This window comes from Carettochelys insculpta, chromosome 1 (assembly GCF_033958435.1).
Source record: "Carettochelys insculpta isolate YL-2023 chromosome 1, ASM3395843v1, whole genome shotgun sequence".
In the NCBI taxonomy this organism is placed as follows: domain Eukaryota; kingdom Metazoa; phylum Chordata; order Testudines; family Carettochelyidae; genus Carettochelys; species Carettochelys insculpta.
Window position 1 is genome coordinate 29,069,033 of NC_134137.1, and position 15,565 is coordinate 29,084,597.

The 15,565-nt window shown below is 48.6% G+C and overlaps 1 protein-coding gene across 2 annotated transcripts in view; it reads left to right on the plus strand.

Moving 5' to 3' along the window:
- Positions 1 to 512: 512 nt before the first annotated feature.
- Positions 513 to 15,565, plus strand: part of NAALAD2 (N-acetylated alpha-linked acidic dipeptidase 2) — a 64,927-nt gene continuing 49,874 nt past the window's right edge. For both annotated transcript variants that reach the window (XR_012643920.1, XM_074983970.1), the window contains exons 1-4: positions 513 to 594; positions 7,600 to 7,711; positions 12,471 to 12,657; positions 15,302 to 15,403. Coding sequence is in view for 1 of the 2 variants with exons in the window: in XM_074983970.1 (XP_074840071.1) it covers positions 513 to 594; positions 7,600 to 7,711; positions 12,471 to 12,657; positions 15,302 to 15,403 (483 nt within the window). In the remaining variant the exon portion in view is untranslated. The remainder of the gene's footprint in view (positions 595 to 7,599; positions 7,712 to 12,470; positions 12,658 to 15,301; positions 15,404 to 15,565) is intronic.

Below are 15,565 nucleotides of genomic sequence, written 5' to 3' on the forward strand. Positions count from 1 at the left end.
AGAAAGACATTGTTCAATCTTAAATGTCCTCCCAGGGATAAAGGAGGTACCTGCACGTCTTCAAAGGGACCAGAAGCAGAAACTTAGGGGACCCAGGTGACATCCCTGCTCCTGCCACACACACTTTAATCTGGGGCATCGGTCAATCGCACCGTGCCTCAGTTTCCCCACCTGTACCCTGAGGCCTATTACCCCCGGGGGTGGGCAGCAGATTGAGGGTCGGGGTGAGAGGCGCCGCTGCCTTATCAGAGAAGCAGCGGCCAAAGCCAACAGGAGAGTCGTCCTCATCCCCGTCCCCCCGCCCCGCAACTCCAGCGGGTCGCGGCCCCCCGGCCGCCTTGGCACGCTCCGAGCCCGGCGGGAGCAGGGAGGAACCCGCCCGGCTCCCGGCCAAGGGACGGGCCCAGCGGGCAGCGGTTCCCGCCTGCGCAGCGCACGCAGGCTCAAGCTCGGCGGCGGTAGGGCGCCACCGGCGGGCGGGGCGCGCAGAGCGGAGCCGGCGCGCCGGAGCTATGGGCTGTGAGCTGGGCGCGCTGCGCACCGGGCTGGGTTACGCCCTGCTGCTGGCCCCCTTCCTGCTGGGCTTCCTGGGCGGTGAGTACGGGGCGCCCGCGCGCGGCGGTGGGGCCGGCACAGGCAGATGGGAGCCGAGTGTTCAGCCAGGGCCTGAACCGGGGTGTACGGACTGTTCACAGGCACAACCCCCTCCTCCGTCCGGCCTCACACCCCCGCGAGCCCCCCTCCTCCGTCCGGCCTCACACCTCCCCCGAGCCCCCCTCCTCCGTCCCACCTCACCCCCTCCGAGCCCCCCTCCTCCGTCCGGCCTCACACCCCCGCGAGCCCCCCTCCTCCGTCCGGCCTCACACCTCCCCCGAGTCCCCCTCCTCCGTCCCACCTCACCCCCTCCGAGCCCCCCTCCTCCGTCCGGCCTCACACCCCCGCGAGCCCCCCTCCTCCGTCCCACCTCACCCCCCCGACCCCCCCTCGTCCGTCCGGCCTCACACCTCCCCCGAGCCCCCCTCCTCCGTCCGGCCTCACACCTCCCCCGAGCCCCCCTCCTCCGTCTGGCCTCACACCCCCGCGAGCCCCCCTCCTCCGTCCGGCCTCACACCTCCCCCGAGCCCCCCTCCTCCGTCCCACCTCACCCCCCCGACCCCCCCTCCTCCGTCCGGCCTCACACCTCCCCCGAGCCCCCCTCCTCCGTCTGGCCTCACACCCCCGCGAGCCCCCCTCCTCCGTCTGGCCTCACACCTCCCCCGAGCCCCCCTCCTCCGTCCCACCTCACCCCCCCGAGCCCCCCTCCTCCGTCCGGCCTCACACCCCTCCGAGTCCCCCTCCTCCATCCCAACTCACCCCCCCGACCCCCCCTCCTCCGTCCGGCCTCACACCCTCCCCCGAGCCCCCGTCCTCCGTCCCAACTCACCCCCCCGCGCCCCCCTCCTCTGTCTGGCCTCACACCCTCCCCTGAGTCCCCCTCCTCCATCCGGCCTCACACCCTCCCCCGAGTCCCCCTCCTCCGTCCGGCCTCACCCCCCCCGAGCCCCCCTCACCCCCCCGAGCCCCCCTCCTTCTTCCGGCCTCACCCCCCCCCCCCCCGAGCTCCCCTCCTCTGTCCGGCCTCACACCTCCCCCGAGCCCCCCTCCTCTGTCCCACCTCACTCCCCCGAGTCCCCCTCCTCCATCCGGCCTCACGCCCCCCCCGAGCCCCCCTCCTCTGTCCAGCCTCACACCCCTCCGAGCCCCCCTCCTCCGTCCCCCACACCCCCCCCCGAGCCCCCCGCCTCCGTCCGGCCTCACACCCCTCCGAGCTCCCCTCCTCCGTCCGGCCTCACATCCCCGAGTTCCGCTCCTTCGTCCCACCTCACACACCCCTCGAGCCCCCTCTTCTGCCCCACCTCACATCTCCGTCCCACCTCACCGCCCCCGAACCCCTCTCCTCTGCCCCACCTCACACCCCTGCCCCACCTCATACCTCCAAGCCCCCTCCTTCACCCCGACTCACATCCCCCCGAGCCCCCCTCCTCTGCCCCATCTCATATACTTGAGCCTCCTGCCTCAGACGCCCCAGCCTCACACCCCCATCCCACCTCACACCCCCCCAAGCCCCCTCCTCCGCCCCAGCTCACACCCCTTCAGCCTCACACCCCTCCGAGCGCCCTGCCTCTGTCCCCCACACAGCCCCCTCCTCCCTCTCAGCTCGCACAGCCCCCTGCGTCTGCCCCCCCACCTCACACCCCTGCCCCATCTCCTCATAGCGACCCCACCCCCCCAGGCCCCTGCATCCGCCACCCACCTCACACAGCCCCCACCTCACACCCATCCCCTGAGTCCCCTGCCTCTGTCCCCCCACCTCACATAGTTCCCCTCTTCTCTCCCACCTCACACAGAGCCCCCTGCATCTGGCCCCCACCCCATCCCCTCACACAGTCCCCACCCCCCACCGAGCCCCCTGCATCCATCCCCCACCCCACACAGCCCCTGCCCCCACTTCACACAGCCCCCTGCATCTGTTCCCTCACTCAGCCCCACCCCCCCGGAGTCCTCTGTGTTTGTCCCCCAGCTCACACACCGCTCTGCCCTCCCCACAGAGCCCCCTGCATCCGTCCCCAACCTCTCACCCCCACTCCCACTCCCTCACACAGCTCTTGCCCACCCGAACCCCCTGCGTCAATCCCCATGCATAGCCCCCTGCCCTCCACAGAGCCCCTTGTGTCCGTCCCCCCACCTCACACAGACCCCCCTGCATCCATCCCCCACATCATACAGCCCTTTGCCCTCCCCACAGAGCCTCCTGCATCCGTCCCCCCACCTCAAAGAGCTCCCACCCTCCAAGTCTCCTGCCTCTGTCCCCACACACAGCCCCCTCCTCTCTCCCACCTCGCACAGCCCCCTGTGTCCGTCCTCTCACCACACACAGCCCCCACCGCCCTGAGACCCCTGCGTCCATCTCACACCCCTACTCCATCCCCTCACCGAGCCCCCTGCGTCCGTCCTCACCTGACACAGCCCCCAACCCTACACACAGCCCCCTGCGTCCATCTCCCCACCTCACAGAGCCCCCTCACATGCCCCACTGCCCTCCACACAGAGCCCCCTGTGTCTGTCCACCACCTCACACCCCCACCCCATCCCCTCACACAGCCCCATGTCCATCCCCACCTGACACAGCCCCTGCCCACACACACAGCTCCCTGCGTCCATCCCACCACATCACACAGCCCTCTGCCCTCCTTACAGAGCCCCCTGTGTCCATCCCTCTACCTCACACAGCCCTCCGCCCCCACCCACAGAACCACCACCATCTGTCCCCCCACCTCACACATCCCCTCTGTTCCCCACACCTCATACAGCCCTCCTGCCCCATCTCACACACAGCCCTCTGCGTCTGTCCCTTTACCTCACACAACCCTCTGCCCCCACCTCTCCCTGAGCCACCTGCATCTGCCCCACCCACACAGCTGTCCCCACCTCACACAGAGCCACCTGCGTCCGTCCCTCTCTCACACAGCCCTCCTGCCCGCACTCCTTACACAGCCTCACTCCTCCCCCACCTCACACAGAACCACCTGCATCCTTCCCTCCCACCTCACATCGCTCCCCTTCACCCCCACCTCACACACAGCCCCGCCATCCATCCCCCATACCGAACCCCCTCCATGTTACTCCCACCCACACGGAGCCCTGTATCCTTCCCTTCCCCCTCCCCCCACGTACTATTCTATAGATATACAACCTGTTAAACCACCACTTCCTCACCCTATCCTCCACCACACACAGTCTCCTTTCTTATTTCTATTTCCCAAACATTTTCCAAGTGTGCATGTTAAAACTCCCTGCCCTGTAAAGAAAACAAAATAGCAGTCAGGTAGCACTTTAAAGACTAACAAAGTGATTTATTAGGTGATGAGCTTTCGTGGGACAGACCCACTTCTTCAGATTTATAGAATTTCCAGTCCAGACTCAGTTGTATAGCACAGATGTCCCAAAAAAATTGCAATAAAAACCGACAAGTCTCCAGGACCAGATGGTATTCGCCCAAGGGTTCTGAAAGAACTCAAATGTGAAATTGCGGCTTTATTATTGACAAATCAAATACATAGAACTGATGGAGCGGGTAAGGGGTGGGGGATGTTAAGTGTATTGCCTGAGATAATTACGAACATCAGAGGAAGGGAAGCAGTCCTTGTAATTTGTGAGATAATTGCTGTCTTTGTTCATACCAAGTGGTAATGTGTCAAATTTGAGTATGAACCCCAATTCACAAATTCCGCCCCCCCGCCATCTGCTTCTAAAGTCTCTTTGTTGTAGGATTTATATTTTCAAGTCTTTAACAGAATGGCCCACTCCACTGAAATGCTCACTGACAGGCTTATGTGTATTGAGATTCCTAATGCTTGCTCTATGTTAATTCATTCTTTGGTAAAATGTTTGCCCAGTTTGTCCAATGTACATTGTAGGGGGGACATTGCGGGCACATGATGGGATATATAATGTTGGTTGAGGTATAGGAGAATGAGCTTCTGATCTTGTAATTAAGAATAGCACTGAACCAGGGGCTTTTACTGCTTCTCTGAGGCTTCCTAAATACTCACCCGTCTTAGGGGGTTTTTAAAGAAGGATATCCTTTCTGTTCATTCCCAGCCACTTGTGTGATTGGGTGAGGGTGTATATGTGCCCATGTTTATTTCCAAACCAGCTGAGTTAATTTATAGCTTCTTATTATGAGGTATGATAATCTGATTTGGAAATTACAGAGGGTTATGCTTTTCCTCCTTGCATTATTGTAAAAGGTGGGGATGTGGCTTCCATTAGCTGCCATCATGGAGTTTAAGGACAGAGTAACTCTGGACCTTTGGGTTTTTGAAATAAGGGATTGGCAATTGACAGCTCACAGGTGGTTCCTACACTCCTATGGGAGTCTGATTTACAGCCAGGCACTAAGGTACAACTGTATTTGCTCTGATCCGTCAGAAAGAGACAAAACATCTGCAAGACCTTTACCAAGCTTTCCTCAAACTACAATACCCACCTAAGGAAGGTTGACAGAGCCAGATGGGTACCCAGAAGCCACCTGCTACAAGACAGGCCTCACAAGGAAAACAAGAGAACACCACTGGCCATCACATACAGCCACCAGCTAAAGCCTCTCCATTGCATCTTCAGTGATCTGCAACCCACCCTGGACAATGATCCTTCACTATCACAGACCTTGGGAGGCAGGCCTCTTTTCGCCTAGGGAGGCAGGCCTGTTTTCGCCTGCGAACATTAAACAAATTCTCACCAGCAACTATAGACCACAACACAGTAACTCTAAACCTGGAACCAATCCCTTCAACAAACCTTGCTGCCAACTCTGCTCACATATCTACACCAGTGATATCATCACAGGACCTAATATCAACCATTCCATCAGGGGCTCCTTTACCTGAACATCTACGAATATAATTATATGCCATCATGTGCTGGCAATGCCCCACTGCAATTTATATTGGCCAAACTGGACAGTCTCTACCTAAAAGAATAAATGGACACTAGTCAGACATCAGGAATATTTGGTGTTTGGATGTTCGCCGAGTTTGGCAATTTGGTTGCAAACGTTTCATTACCAATCAAGGTAACATTATCAACGTGCAGTAAACTTGGTGAAAAGTCCTCTGAGACAGGTTTTTATACAGTCTTTTTGCATGACCCTAACCAGTGGTTGATTTTGATTGGTTACTTATGGCTTTGAATTTCAACTGACCAATCATCGTTGGCCACATTCTCATTGGTTGTTCTTTTTCTATTATCCCTCAACCTCATGGGTTCGAACACTGGGTCCAAGTTGACATGCTGGTTAGTTGAGTCATTTCTGGAAAACCATGCCTCTAGAAACTCCCTTCCTTGCCTAGATCCTGTTCATCCTATGACTTTCACGTTGTTGAAGTCAAATTTATGACCAGTATTGTCCTTGTGTAATGAAATCAATGACTGAGGATCATCTACCATTGTTTACCATCAGGAATGGTAACGTACAAAAACCTGTAGGAGAGCACTTCAATCTCCCTGGGCACTCAGTAACAGATTTAAAAGTAGCAGTCCTACTACAAAAAAATTTCAAAAATAAAATGGAGAGAGAAATCTCTGAGGTGCAATTAATTTGCAAATTTGATTCCATCAACCAAAGATTAAACATAGACTGGGAGTGGCTGGCCCATTATAAAAGCAGCTTCTCTGTTCTGGATGTTCACAGCTCAACATTAGAATCTGACAATGGGCCACACCTCCCTGGCCCATCTGACTTGTTTTCTCCTCTCTTGACGTATTCTACTGATAATGGGCCATTTCCACCCTGACTGAATAGACCATGTCAGCTCTGCCCCTCCCTTTTACTGGGACCCCACTCTTTAAATACTCCTCTGAACTTCCCCCCAACTCATGCATCTGATGAAGTGTGTCTTTGCCCATGAAAGCTTATGCTCCAAAGTACCTGTTACTCTATAAGGTGCCACAGGACTTCTTGTTGTTCATTTACTCCAGTGGGCTTTCCGTGGGTGCAAAGGTCTGACTGTACAGTTGCTTGCAATATAGTGGCTAACAAGCTTAAAACTATTCAAGCTAAATATTAAAAGGATGTGTTCAATCTCAAAAGAACAACAGTCATGAAAAAAAAGCCACACAACACTTCTGCCCTTTTTCTGAAGAAACTGTTTAACATCAGACTCTTAAGTAATGCTTTTCTTGTGCCTGTACTTGGTAATACTGAGTACTGGCATCCCAGGAGTCCCTGGGATTAGGTGGGGGTGGGGTGGGAGGGAGCCGACTGAGTACTGGTGCTTCTTTATTTTATCTTTTTATTTATTTTTTTTACAAAAAAGGCACTGCTCTTAAAACTACTGTTACTGAAAGATGTTAGAGAGCCTCTTTGAGTTTTCCCTTGTGCACTTGACATTACTGTTGTGTATCACAAGTTCACTGCAGCCATTGTCTCTATTTATGTGGGCTTTCTGCTACATGGAAACAACACCACAGCAAGTAACATGGAATGGCAGTATTTGACAAATCAGTTTTTGACAGTACTTTAAAATTTTCCCTTCTCCTCCCTCCTTCCCTGAACACTTCAAAATTTTTAGGGGGTTGGTGTGCAGTCATAGAATCCTGCAAATGCTGATGCATATGCTTCACCTTAAACATATGGACAGTTTCATTAGGTAGGATGTAATGAGTCCCTCTCCTTTTCAATGAATGTTCACTGTGAATGTGATGGATCTAATCCTTCCCTTTCAGTGAACTGGTAACGTCCATTCCAGTTACGGGTCTGAAACCGCTGACAGAAGAATCTGCTGAAGTGATACTCTATATTCTTCAGTGTGTGCTCTTATAAACATGGGAGAGACCTGTCACTTTATTATGATTCAGCAACAATAAGCACTTTACTTTCTAGTTTCTTTTATATTTTAGGCCACGGTCCAGCAAACACTTTGGCTTCTATTAAAATGTAAGCATGTGACTAGTTCCACTTACTTTAATGGGATTACTTGTGTTTAAAATTAAGCATGTTCGCAAGTATTTGAACATTGTAGAGCTTGGTATATATCAGATTTTAATGATATTTTTCAGGATGGTTGATGAAACCCACTAAAAAAACAACTAGTTCAACAGATGTCTATCAAAATGTGAGACAGAGACTTGTGGCTGAAATGAAAGCAGAAAATATCAAGAAGTTTCTTCGGTAAATATTGTCCTTTTTGGTTTTCAGATGATTGTATCAACCACAAAAGCCATAAATTGTAACATTAGCTCCATAAAAGAATATTTGTTAACTATGCTGTTATATATTTTACATTTTGGGATTACTTGGTTTGTGTACAGTTTTGGGAAAAGATATAAAACACATGCTTTCATTTTAATGTTTTTTCAAAGTTGACTTTTAGAAATTATTGTACTCCAAAGTGCTCCTCAAAATAGACTGATTGATGAAGTTTGAGCAGTAGAGGATGTGAGATACCATTTACACACATTAGGGTTTTTTCGTGTACTTCCTAAATAAACATAGATGTTAAAGATGTACATATAGTTGAACAACCGTGTAAACAAACTTACGTATATAGAGAGCATTGAAAAAATATATTGCTCAGACAATGCCATTTTCTCATAAAAATTCATGTTGCTAGTGATGTTGCTTTTATTAAGTTTATCCATGCAGTCCTCTAAGTTCTCTATTTTTTATACAGAGCTTTTCCCATTATCTAAGCTCCAGCTAGTGTAACATTTCCCCCTGCATCTTACATTATTTAAGTCATAGGATCAGTAAAGAACTCTGCTTTAGTCTCACTCAGATACCTTTGGAAAAAATGTTTTATGTATTGCAGATTGACCATTATTACATAATAAATAATATAGCTAGTGACACATTAATTTCGGTATCTCAGCACTCAGTGAGCCAATTAGTGCAAAGGAGAAAGTAATTAATCCAGTAGGAACATATTAATAATGAAACATTTTAAAAAATGCAGTTTAACTTCCTGTACAAGTACGGTGTAGTATATAGGAATTGGATAGTACCCCTTTAAATGATGGCTGAACCTTCTGGTGTCCCTCTGTGTCTTCCATATTTCGGAAGCTACCAGGACACAGCACCTTTGCTAGAGTATATGTCTTGCTACAGGTACTACAGGTCTTGCCTGTAGTACATAGTTAATAAATTGGATTATTTAGATCCCACTGTGCTATGTGGTTCTCTCAGACTAAGTTTGTTGTGTGAAGAGCAAAAGACACATCAGTAGCCTTAACACAGTGGTTCCCAAACTTTTTGGGATGTCCCCCCTTTTAATTTTTTATAAACCTTCAGCCTCCCACCTCTTCTTTACCATTATCCAACCCCCCATTTTACAAAAAATTCAGTTTGTAATTTAAAATAGACACAAAAACTTGATATAAAACTGTTATTTGAAATTAAAAACAAGCACAAATACTTTTTCTTGTCCCCTTGTGGGTGCCTGGGGCAGCCCCAGCTGGCCAGGTGCCTGAGCCCCATGCCAGCTGCCTGAGCCAGCTGCCCACCCACCTGAGACTTGCTCTGCTAAAGCCTGCTGCTGGTGCCAGCCAGCTGCCTGCCTGCCTACCCACCAGCCGCCCAAGCCCCACGCTGCCAGGGCCAGCCACCTGCCCACCATTCCAAGCCACCCGAGCCCCAAGTTACTGGGGCCAGCCGCCCACCTGCCAGCCCAAGCCACCCAAGCCCCACGCTGCCAGGGCCAGCTTTCCCAAGCCCCGTGCTGCGAGGGCCAGCCGCCCACCCTCCAGCCTGAGCCCTGTGTTGCCAGGGCGAGCTGCCTACCTGCCAGTCCGAGCCTGCACTGCCAGGTCCACCTGTCCACTCGCCAGCCCAAGCCTCCTGAGCTCCGTGCTGCCAGGGCCAGTCGCCCACCCTCCAGCCTGAGCCGCCCAAGCCCCATGCTGCCAGGGCCAGCCACCCAAGCCCTGAGCTGCAGGGGCGAGCTGCCCCCCTGCCAGCCCAAGCTGTCCGAGCGCCAAGATGCTGGGGCCAGCCACCAGCCCAAGCCTCCTGAGCCCTGTGATGCTGGTACCAGCCGCCCCGTGGGTCCCGCAAACCAGCTGGCTGCCCTAGCCCCACAAGCCCTGTGAGCCACCTGCCCAAGCCTCTCCCCTCCCACAAAGCTAGGCACCACCAGCCCTCACTCTTTCCCCATCCCCCTCACCCAAGCCAGGCACCCCCAGCCCTCATCTAACCCAATCCTCCTCCTCTTCCCTGCACAACCCACATTCACTCACCTTTGCAGAAAGCAGCTAGTTCCACATGGGTCTTTGATAACTGCCTGCTTTTTATAGCAGCTGTGCTGGGTCACTCATGTAAAATGGCAGGATCTCAGAGACAGAAGCAAAGGCCAGCTCTTACTTGGGGTGGACAGAATGGTGGGGGTGGGTGGCTGGGTCACCTTCCACTCCCCTCCCCTGGGATTTCTTCATGTCCCCAGGGGGCACACACCCCAGTTTGGGAAACCATGCCTTAAAATCTGTCATGTATTTCATTGGAAATTAAAGCAATGACTCTTGCACATGTTTACTTTTGTGATATGTTTTGGACATATCACAAAAAGCCAGAATAAATCAGCTTTGGTTAGCAGCACATGTTGATATTCAACTTTTGAGTCTGTGAGGATGCAGCTGCTAACAACTCATGATTGATTTGATTTGTATACAAGTGTTTATTTTAAACCTACATGCTTTCACTTCTAACGTGAATTAGAGTCCATAAAATCCACAGTTTGGACTTGTGCTGGCTTTTGTTGCTCGCAGCAAATTAGACAGTTCAGAGAGAGAGAGAGACAGAGACAGAGAGAGTGCAAGAGATAGACCAAGAGAAAGCAAGCGAGAGTGCATATTCAAATGTCTGGGAAGTATACACACAGAAGACTGTGAAATTTCTCTGTGATTAGGCTGAAGTCTTTTGGTTACAGGGGATTATCATTATCTAGGCTGCTTGCTTTCATGCTGCCAGAATACCTATATGTTTTTGCTAAGTCAAGCTATAAAGCAGGAACTGCACAAATTTTTATGTTAATTCACTCTCCAAAGACTGTGTTAAGGGTGTTGAAAATGAAATACAAAATTAGCTTTCACACACATCACACCATCATTACCTCAAGCTATTTAGTCTACCTCTACGGGGTAGGAAAAGCAGAACTTCAACATCAGAAAACCAGGAAATACAGAGGTACAAGTAATAACTCCCACATCACATAACCTTAATGGTGCACTCATTTTATCAGAGCTCTGAGAAAAAGAGTGACATCACAAGAAAGAACATATGAAGTGAACTCTAATGTATCTTTAAAAATCACTTCCATATGGGTAGAGCCATGTGAAGATAGAAATATCTACAAATTCTAGAAATGGGAATACGCCCGGATAGAGATCATGTTATGCAGCTCTGCAGGGCTCTACTCCCAAGAGCTATGGTGGCCCAGGAGCATAGTCCCATCATGCTCAGGAGAGAGAGCCCCATGCTGGCTGCGCTACTTGACAGTGCAGCTGCACCACCCCTATTGCTAAGGTGGTGGAATCAGTTTCCATCCAAAGCACATGGTCAAGCCCTGCTCCCTCGCCTCATGGCAATGATGGTGCTCACATCTTCTTGGCTGCTCTATATCATTAGATATTGGTTTGAGATTGTTCTGGGCCCAAAGATAGAGAGGACTTTCCTGAGGCAGGCTGTATAGAATTAAGATGGTATGAGTATGTCATACTTTCTCATTCTCCAGCATTGATGTGCAGCCATCGTAATTGCATGGCTATTGCATGGAGCCATTGCAGGGAAGTTAAGGGTGTTTAGGTGTATTTCTATACCTTGACACATTTGGATTTTTTTAAAACTTTGACTTTTCTAGCTTTATTTTTTGGTGGGGGGATAACCCTAAATTACGGATATGTAATTTAATTTAATGTATTTTTGGTTTGGAAATTATAACCCAGATCCATAATGGTATTTAGGCACCTAAACTCCATATTTAGGCACCTAGATCTTGGATTAGGTGCCTCAGTCCCAGTTTTGTTTCCACAATGATCCACAAAACTTCTACCTAAAACTGTAGGCATCTAAATTTATTCTGTTCCTAAGTTTCTGCATCTGACCAAGCATGCTGCTGCCTCCCTCAAGTCTTTCAGCCACCAGTCTCCCACCTAAGCCTGGTAGCAATTCACAATGTGGGAACACAAGCATTAATCTGCCTAAATTGCATGCAGAACCCAGTCTGGTAGGTGTGATTAGAGACTGCCTCCTGAATGAGTCCCCATTCAAAATCTTGCAGGTGGCAGTGCAACCCACCTTATAACTGTTATCATTAGAGCACTCACTTAGGATATGGGAAACCCTGGTTAAACTCCCCTGTCTCTGGCAGAAGGGCTGAAACGTTCTGAAGAGACTGTCTTCCCTTTCTCAGGGGAGTGCTGAAACACTTGTAGCAGTTACTCAAGGTACATCTATACTTATCAGATGATCGACCCAGTTAGGGTGGATCTTCTGGGATTCAGTTTCATGCATCTGGTGGAGATGTGTGAAATCGATCTGTCTGGGGTTGGCAGTTGACCCCTGTACTCCTCACAAGGAGTAAGGGAGGTTGACGGTCTCTCCTGTTGACTTTCCTTAGTGAGGACAGACCTTAAATTCGACTGCAGATATGTCGATTCTAGGTACGTAATTGCCATAGCTAGAATTGCGTATCTGCAGTCAACTTTAAGGTCTAGTGTAGACCAAGACACAGAGTGAAAAGCTGATCTGATTAACCTAGGACCTCAGCAAAGATCTCTTTGCACTTTATCCTGCCTCAGGCTCTGATAACTCTCTTATGCCACTCAATGTTTCATCTAAGGGAAGAAATAACTTCCTTCTTGTGCATGTAGAAGATTATGGACATTTCTGTTAATTGCTTTTCTGTACTCTGCTAACTCATGACTTTGTTTTATTTTAGTTCTTTTACAAAGCTCCCTCACGTAGCAGGAACAGAACAGAACCATTGCCTAGCTAAGCAAATTCAGGCCCAGTGGAAGGAATTTGGATTGGATTCTGCAGAGCTGGTTCATTATGATGTCCTCCTTTCTTACCCAAATGAAACTCAGCCCAACTATGTCTCAATTATTGATGATCATTGGAATGAGGTGATGTTATTTTAATAAACTGTACGTATAAGAGCTGCTTAAAGAAAAGGGGTCAGATTCTGCCCTCCACCCATACCCATACATCTTTATTATATTTATAAAGTAATGAAACCCCTCTTAATTTTAAAGGAAAATCCATTACTGTGAGGTAGTGTCACAAAATCTATTGGACTAATGATTAGAAATGGTCTCTGATAGGACCGACAATGTAGACTGCTTACATTTTGCAAACATACAACTGGAGTCTACCGTCTCTTGCACCCTACTTGTTTTGCTATGTAGCAAACCAAGCAGAAAGCAGGTTTTGCTTATGGTCAAGCCATCCCTACCCCAAGATCCAATGCCAATATTTCAGTGCTTTTCAGGTACAACTATTAAAACTCCATATGTTTTGGAGGGTGTCTTCTGGTTTCCCCCTTCAAAGTGCCTAATGCACCAAAGTAGATGTAACAATGCATGAATGCATTACATGCCTATCTTCTCTGCAGAATGCATTAATACAATGGAGGGACTACATCAGTCATCTAGAATTAAGATTTTGGAAAGAATATGAAATATCAAATAACCATGCAAATGCAGTGAAAACTTAGTTTATTCAATTTATATGTAATGGGGGCGGGTAGCACTGCTCTTATTAAAAGATTACCAGCATTTTCCATTCTGGGGTCCTCATTTTAGTCACTTACACCATTACCGCGCTGTAACCATTTGGGCTAAAGTTTTCCATGCTGGGAGTGTGTCTTGTGCTGAATATTTTTTAAACAATTTCATCCAAACAAGTATGGCTGTTTCTGAGAATGAGGGTAGGGGAAAATATATTATACCCATGTTAAATTCTAATGGCCTTTTATCCAAGAAGTTCTGAAGCTCCCTGTGCTTTGCAACAGAGACTTGGAAAGTAGCAGGGGTTGCCTTTGTGTCAGGACTATGCCTTTTGCGATCCTTGTGAAAAATCTGTGCAGATTTGGCTAAGGTATGAGACTTTGACAAACTATAGTTTGCACACAATCAGTAACTACTTGGTAGAGCTTCACAGCTAAATTCCATGAAGACTCTGTATGTACTGAGCATGCTTCAGCCTGGGGCTGAGCAAGAGTTTCCAGGACTCTGGATTGCTTCAGGCTGAGCAGGACTGCTGTCTCCCCTGTACTCACAAAGCCCCCTTTGCCGACTTTCCAAGAGTGGAAAAGAGAAAGCCACTTGAATGAATGCAGAAAGGACAAGAGCCTAACTAGGGCAGGGACAGAGAGAGGAGGCTGGGACAAGGAGCCTGTGGGGATGGAGAAAACTGGAACAGGAAGCTAAGGTCAGGGGGCAGCTGAGGCGATATGAAGAGCTTGTGGTGAGCAGACTGGGACTGGGCACAAGTGAGATGGGAGGGGAAGACAGCTCAAACAATGAACCAAGGTGTGGGTAAGAAAGAGTGAGATAATTAGTAATGAGAAGGGAAGACTTGGAGTGTCAGGATACTGGGATGAAAAGCCAAAATTGGGAGACGAGGTAGATGCAAGGAAATGGGAAGAGAAATGAGAATCCTATGGAGAGGAAACTGGGACTTGCTAGGTTAGGTGAATGGGACTGGGTTGAGGAGCCTGGGCAGGGAGGAGGCAGGACTAGGACAGATATAGTCTGGATGTTAAGGTTGGAAGCGGTGAGGTCTGGGATTAATTGACAGGACTGTGTGTGGCTACTAGAGCATTATTCCTTCCAACATATGAAATTACACACTCACAAATTATATTAAAAGAACATTATTATGGTTGCAGAGTCAAGCACTGAAAAATTAGGAAATGCCAGAATTAAGATTGCCAGGGTATCCTTAATTCAGCCCCCTTGAGCACATGCATTATGATACAAACTTTAATTACATATTCACATTTTTTGACATTCCCTACATTTTAGGTACTTAACTTTGCAACCTTAGTGTATGCACATAGAAACTCCACTGTTCCACCAAATGGACAACCAGTGCTAAAACAATACACTCTGAAAAATTCCTGGTTTTTTTTAAATAAATAAACAGATAAATCCGTAAAATATTTGAAGAACTATTAATATTATTAATTTAAGTGTTTATTGTTTTTCTTCTACATAATAATGATCAGATCCAAATTAAAAGACCTATCCTGCCACCCTTATTCACACTGAATAGTATCTTACTCTGTGAATAAGAATAGAATGAGCACTAAATACACAGGAGTATTTTTGGTACCAATAAAAGGTAATGTACCTAATTAACTGCTGAAGTAGTAGGAAAGGAACAATAGTCTCCATGGAAGCCACCAATAAATTACAAAAAGTCTCTATAAAACAGGGACAAATTAATTTTCAGTCCATTTCAGCACTCTCCAGTTATTCCTCTGTTTTAATTCAGACAGTCATTCATAAAACTTTATACTCACTACAATCTTTCTCTCTCTCTCTCTCTCTCTGAGTTATGAAGTTCTAATTATGTGTACCTCTTTCACTGGAAGTTATACTCCATTTCTTTTTTGCTATTTTTATATGAAATGGCATGCTGTTTTTAATTAATAAATTTAGCATACAAAATTGTGCCCAGACTTCACTGAGCTTACCCAAACAAGGAATCTGATGCAAAGCTTTTGCTAAAGTAACTGTTTATTCTTCTTGGCTCTTTTGGTAGATTTTCAATACATCTTTGTTTGAGCCGCCCCCTCAGGGATATGAAAACATTACTGGTGTGCTGCCACCATATAATGCTTTTTCAGCACAAGGAGTACTAGAGGTAGGAAAATAATTCTTATGAGTCCTGAGGGTTGGAATCATATTTTGAGAAAGAGTCACTGTCAAGCTATTGTTCTTCTCCATTAGGTAAGATGAATACTGAAATTCATTATGTTGTAGCCCCGCGGCATCCAATATGCTTCCCGTTCACTATATGTGAAAT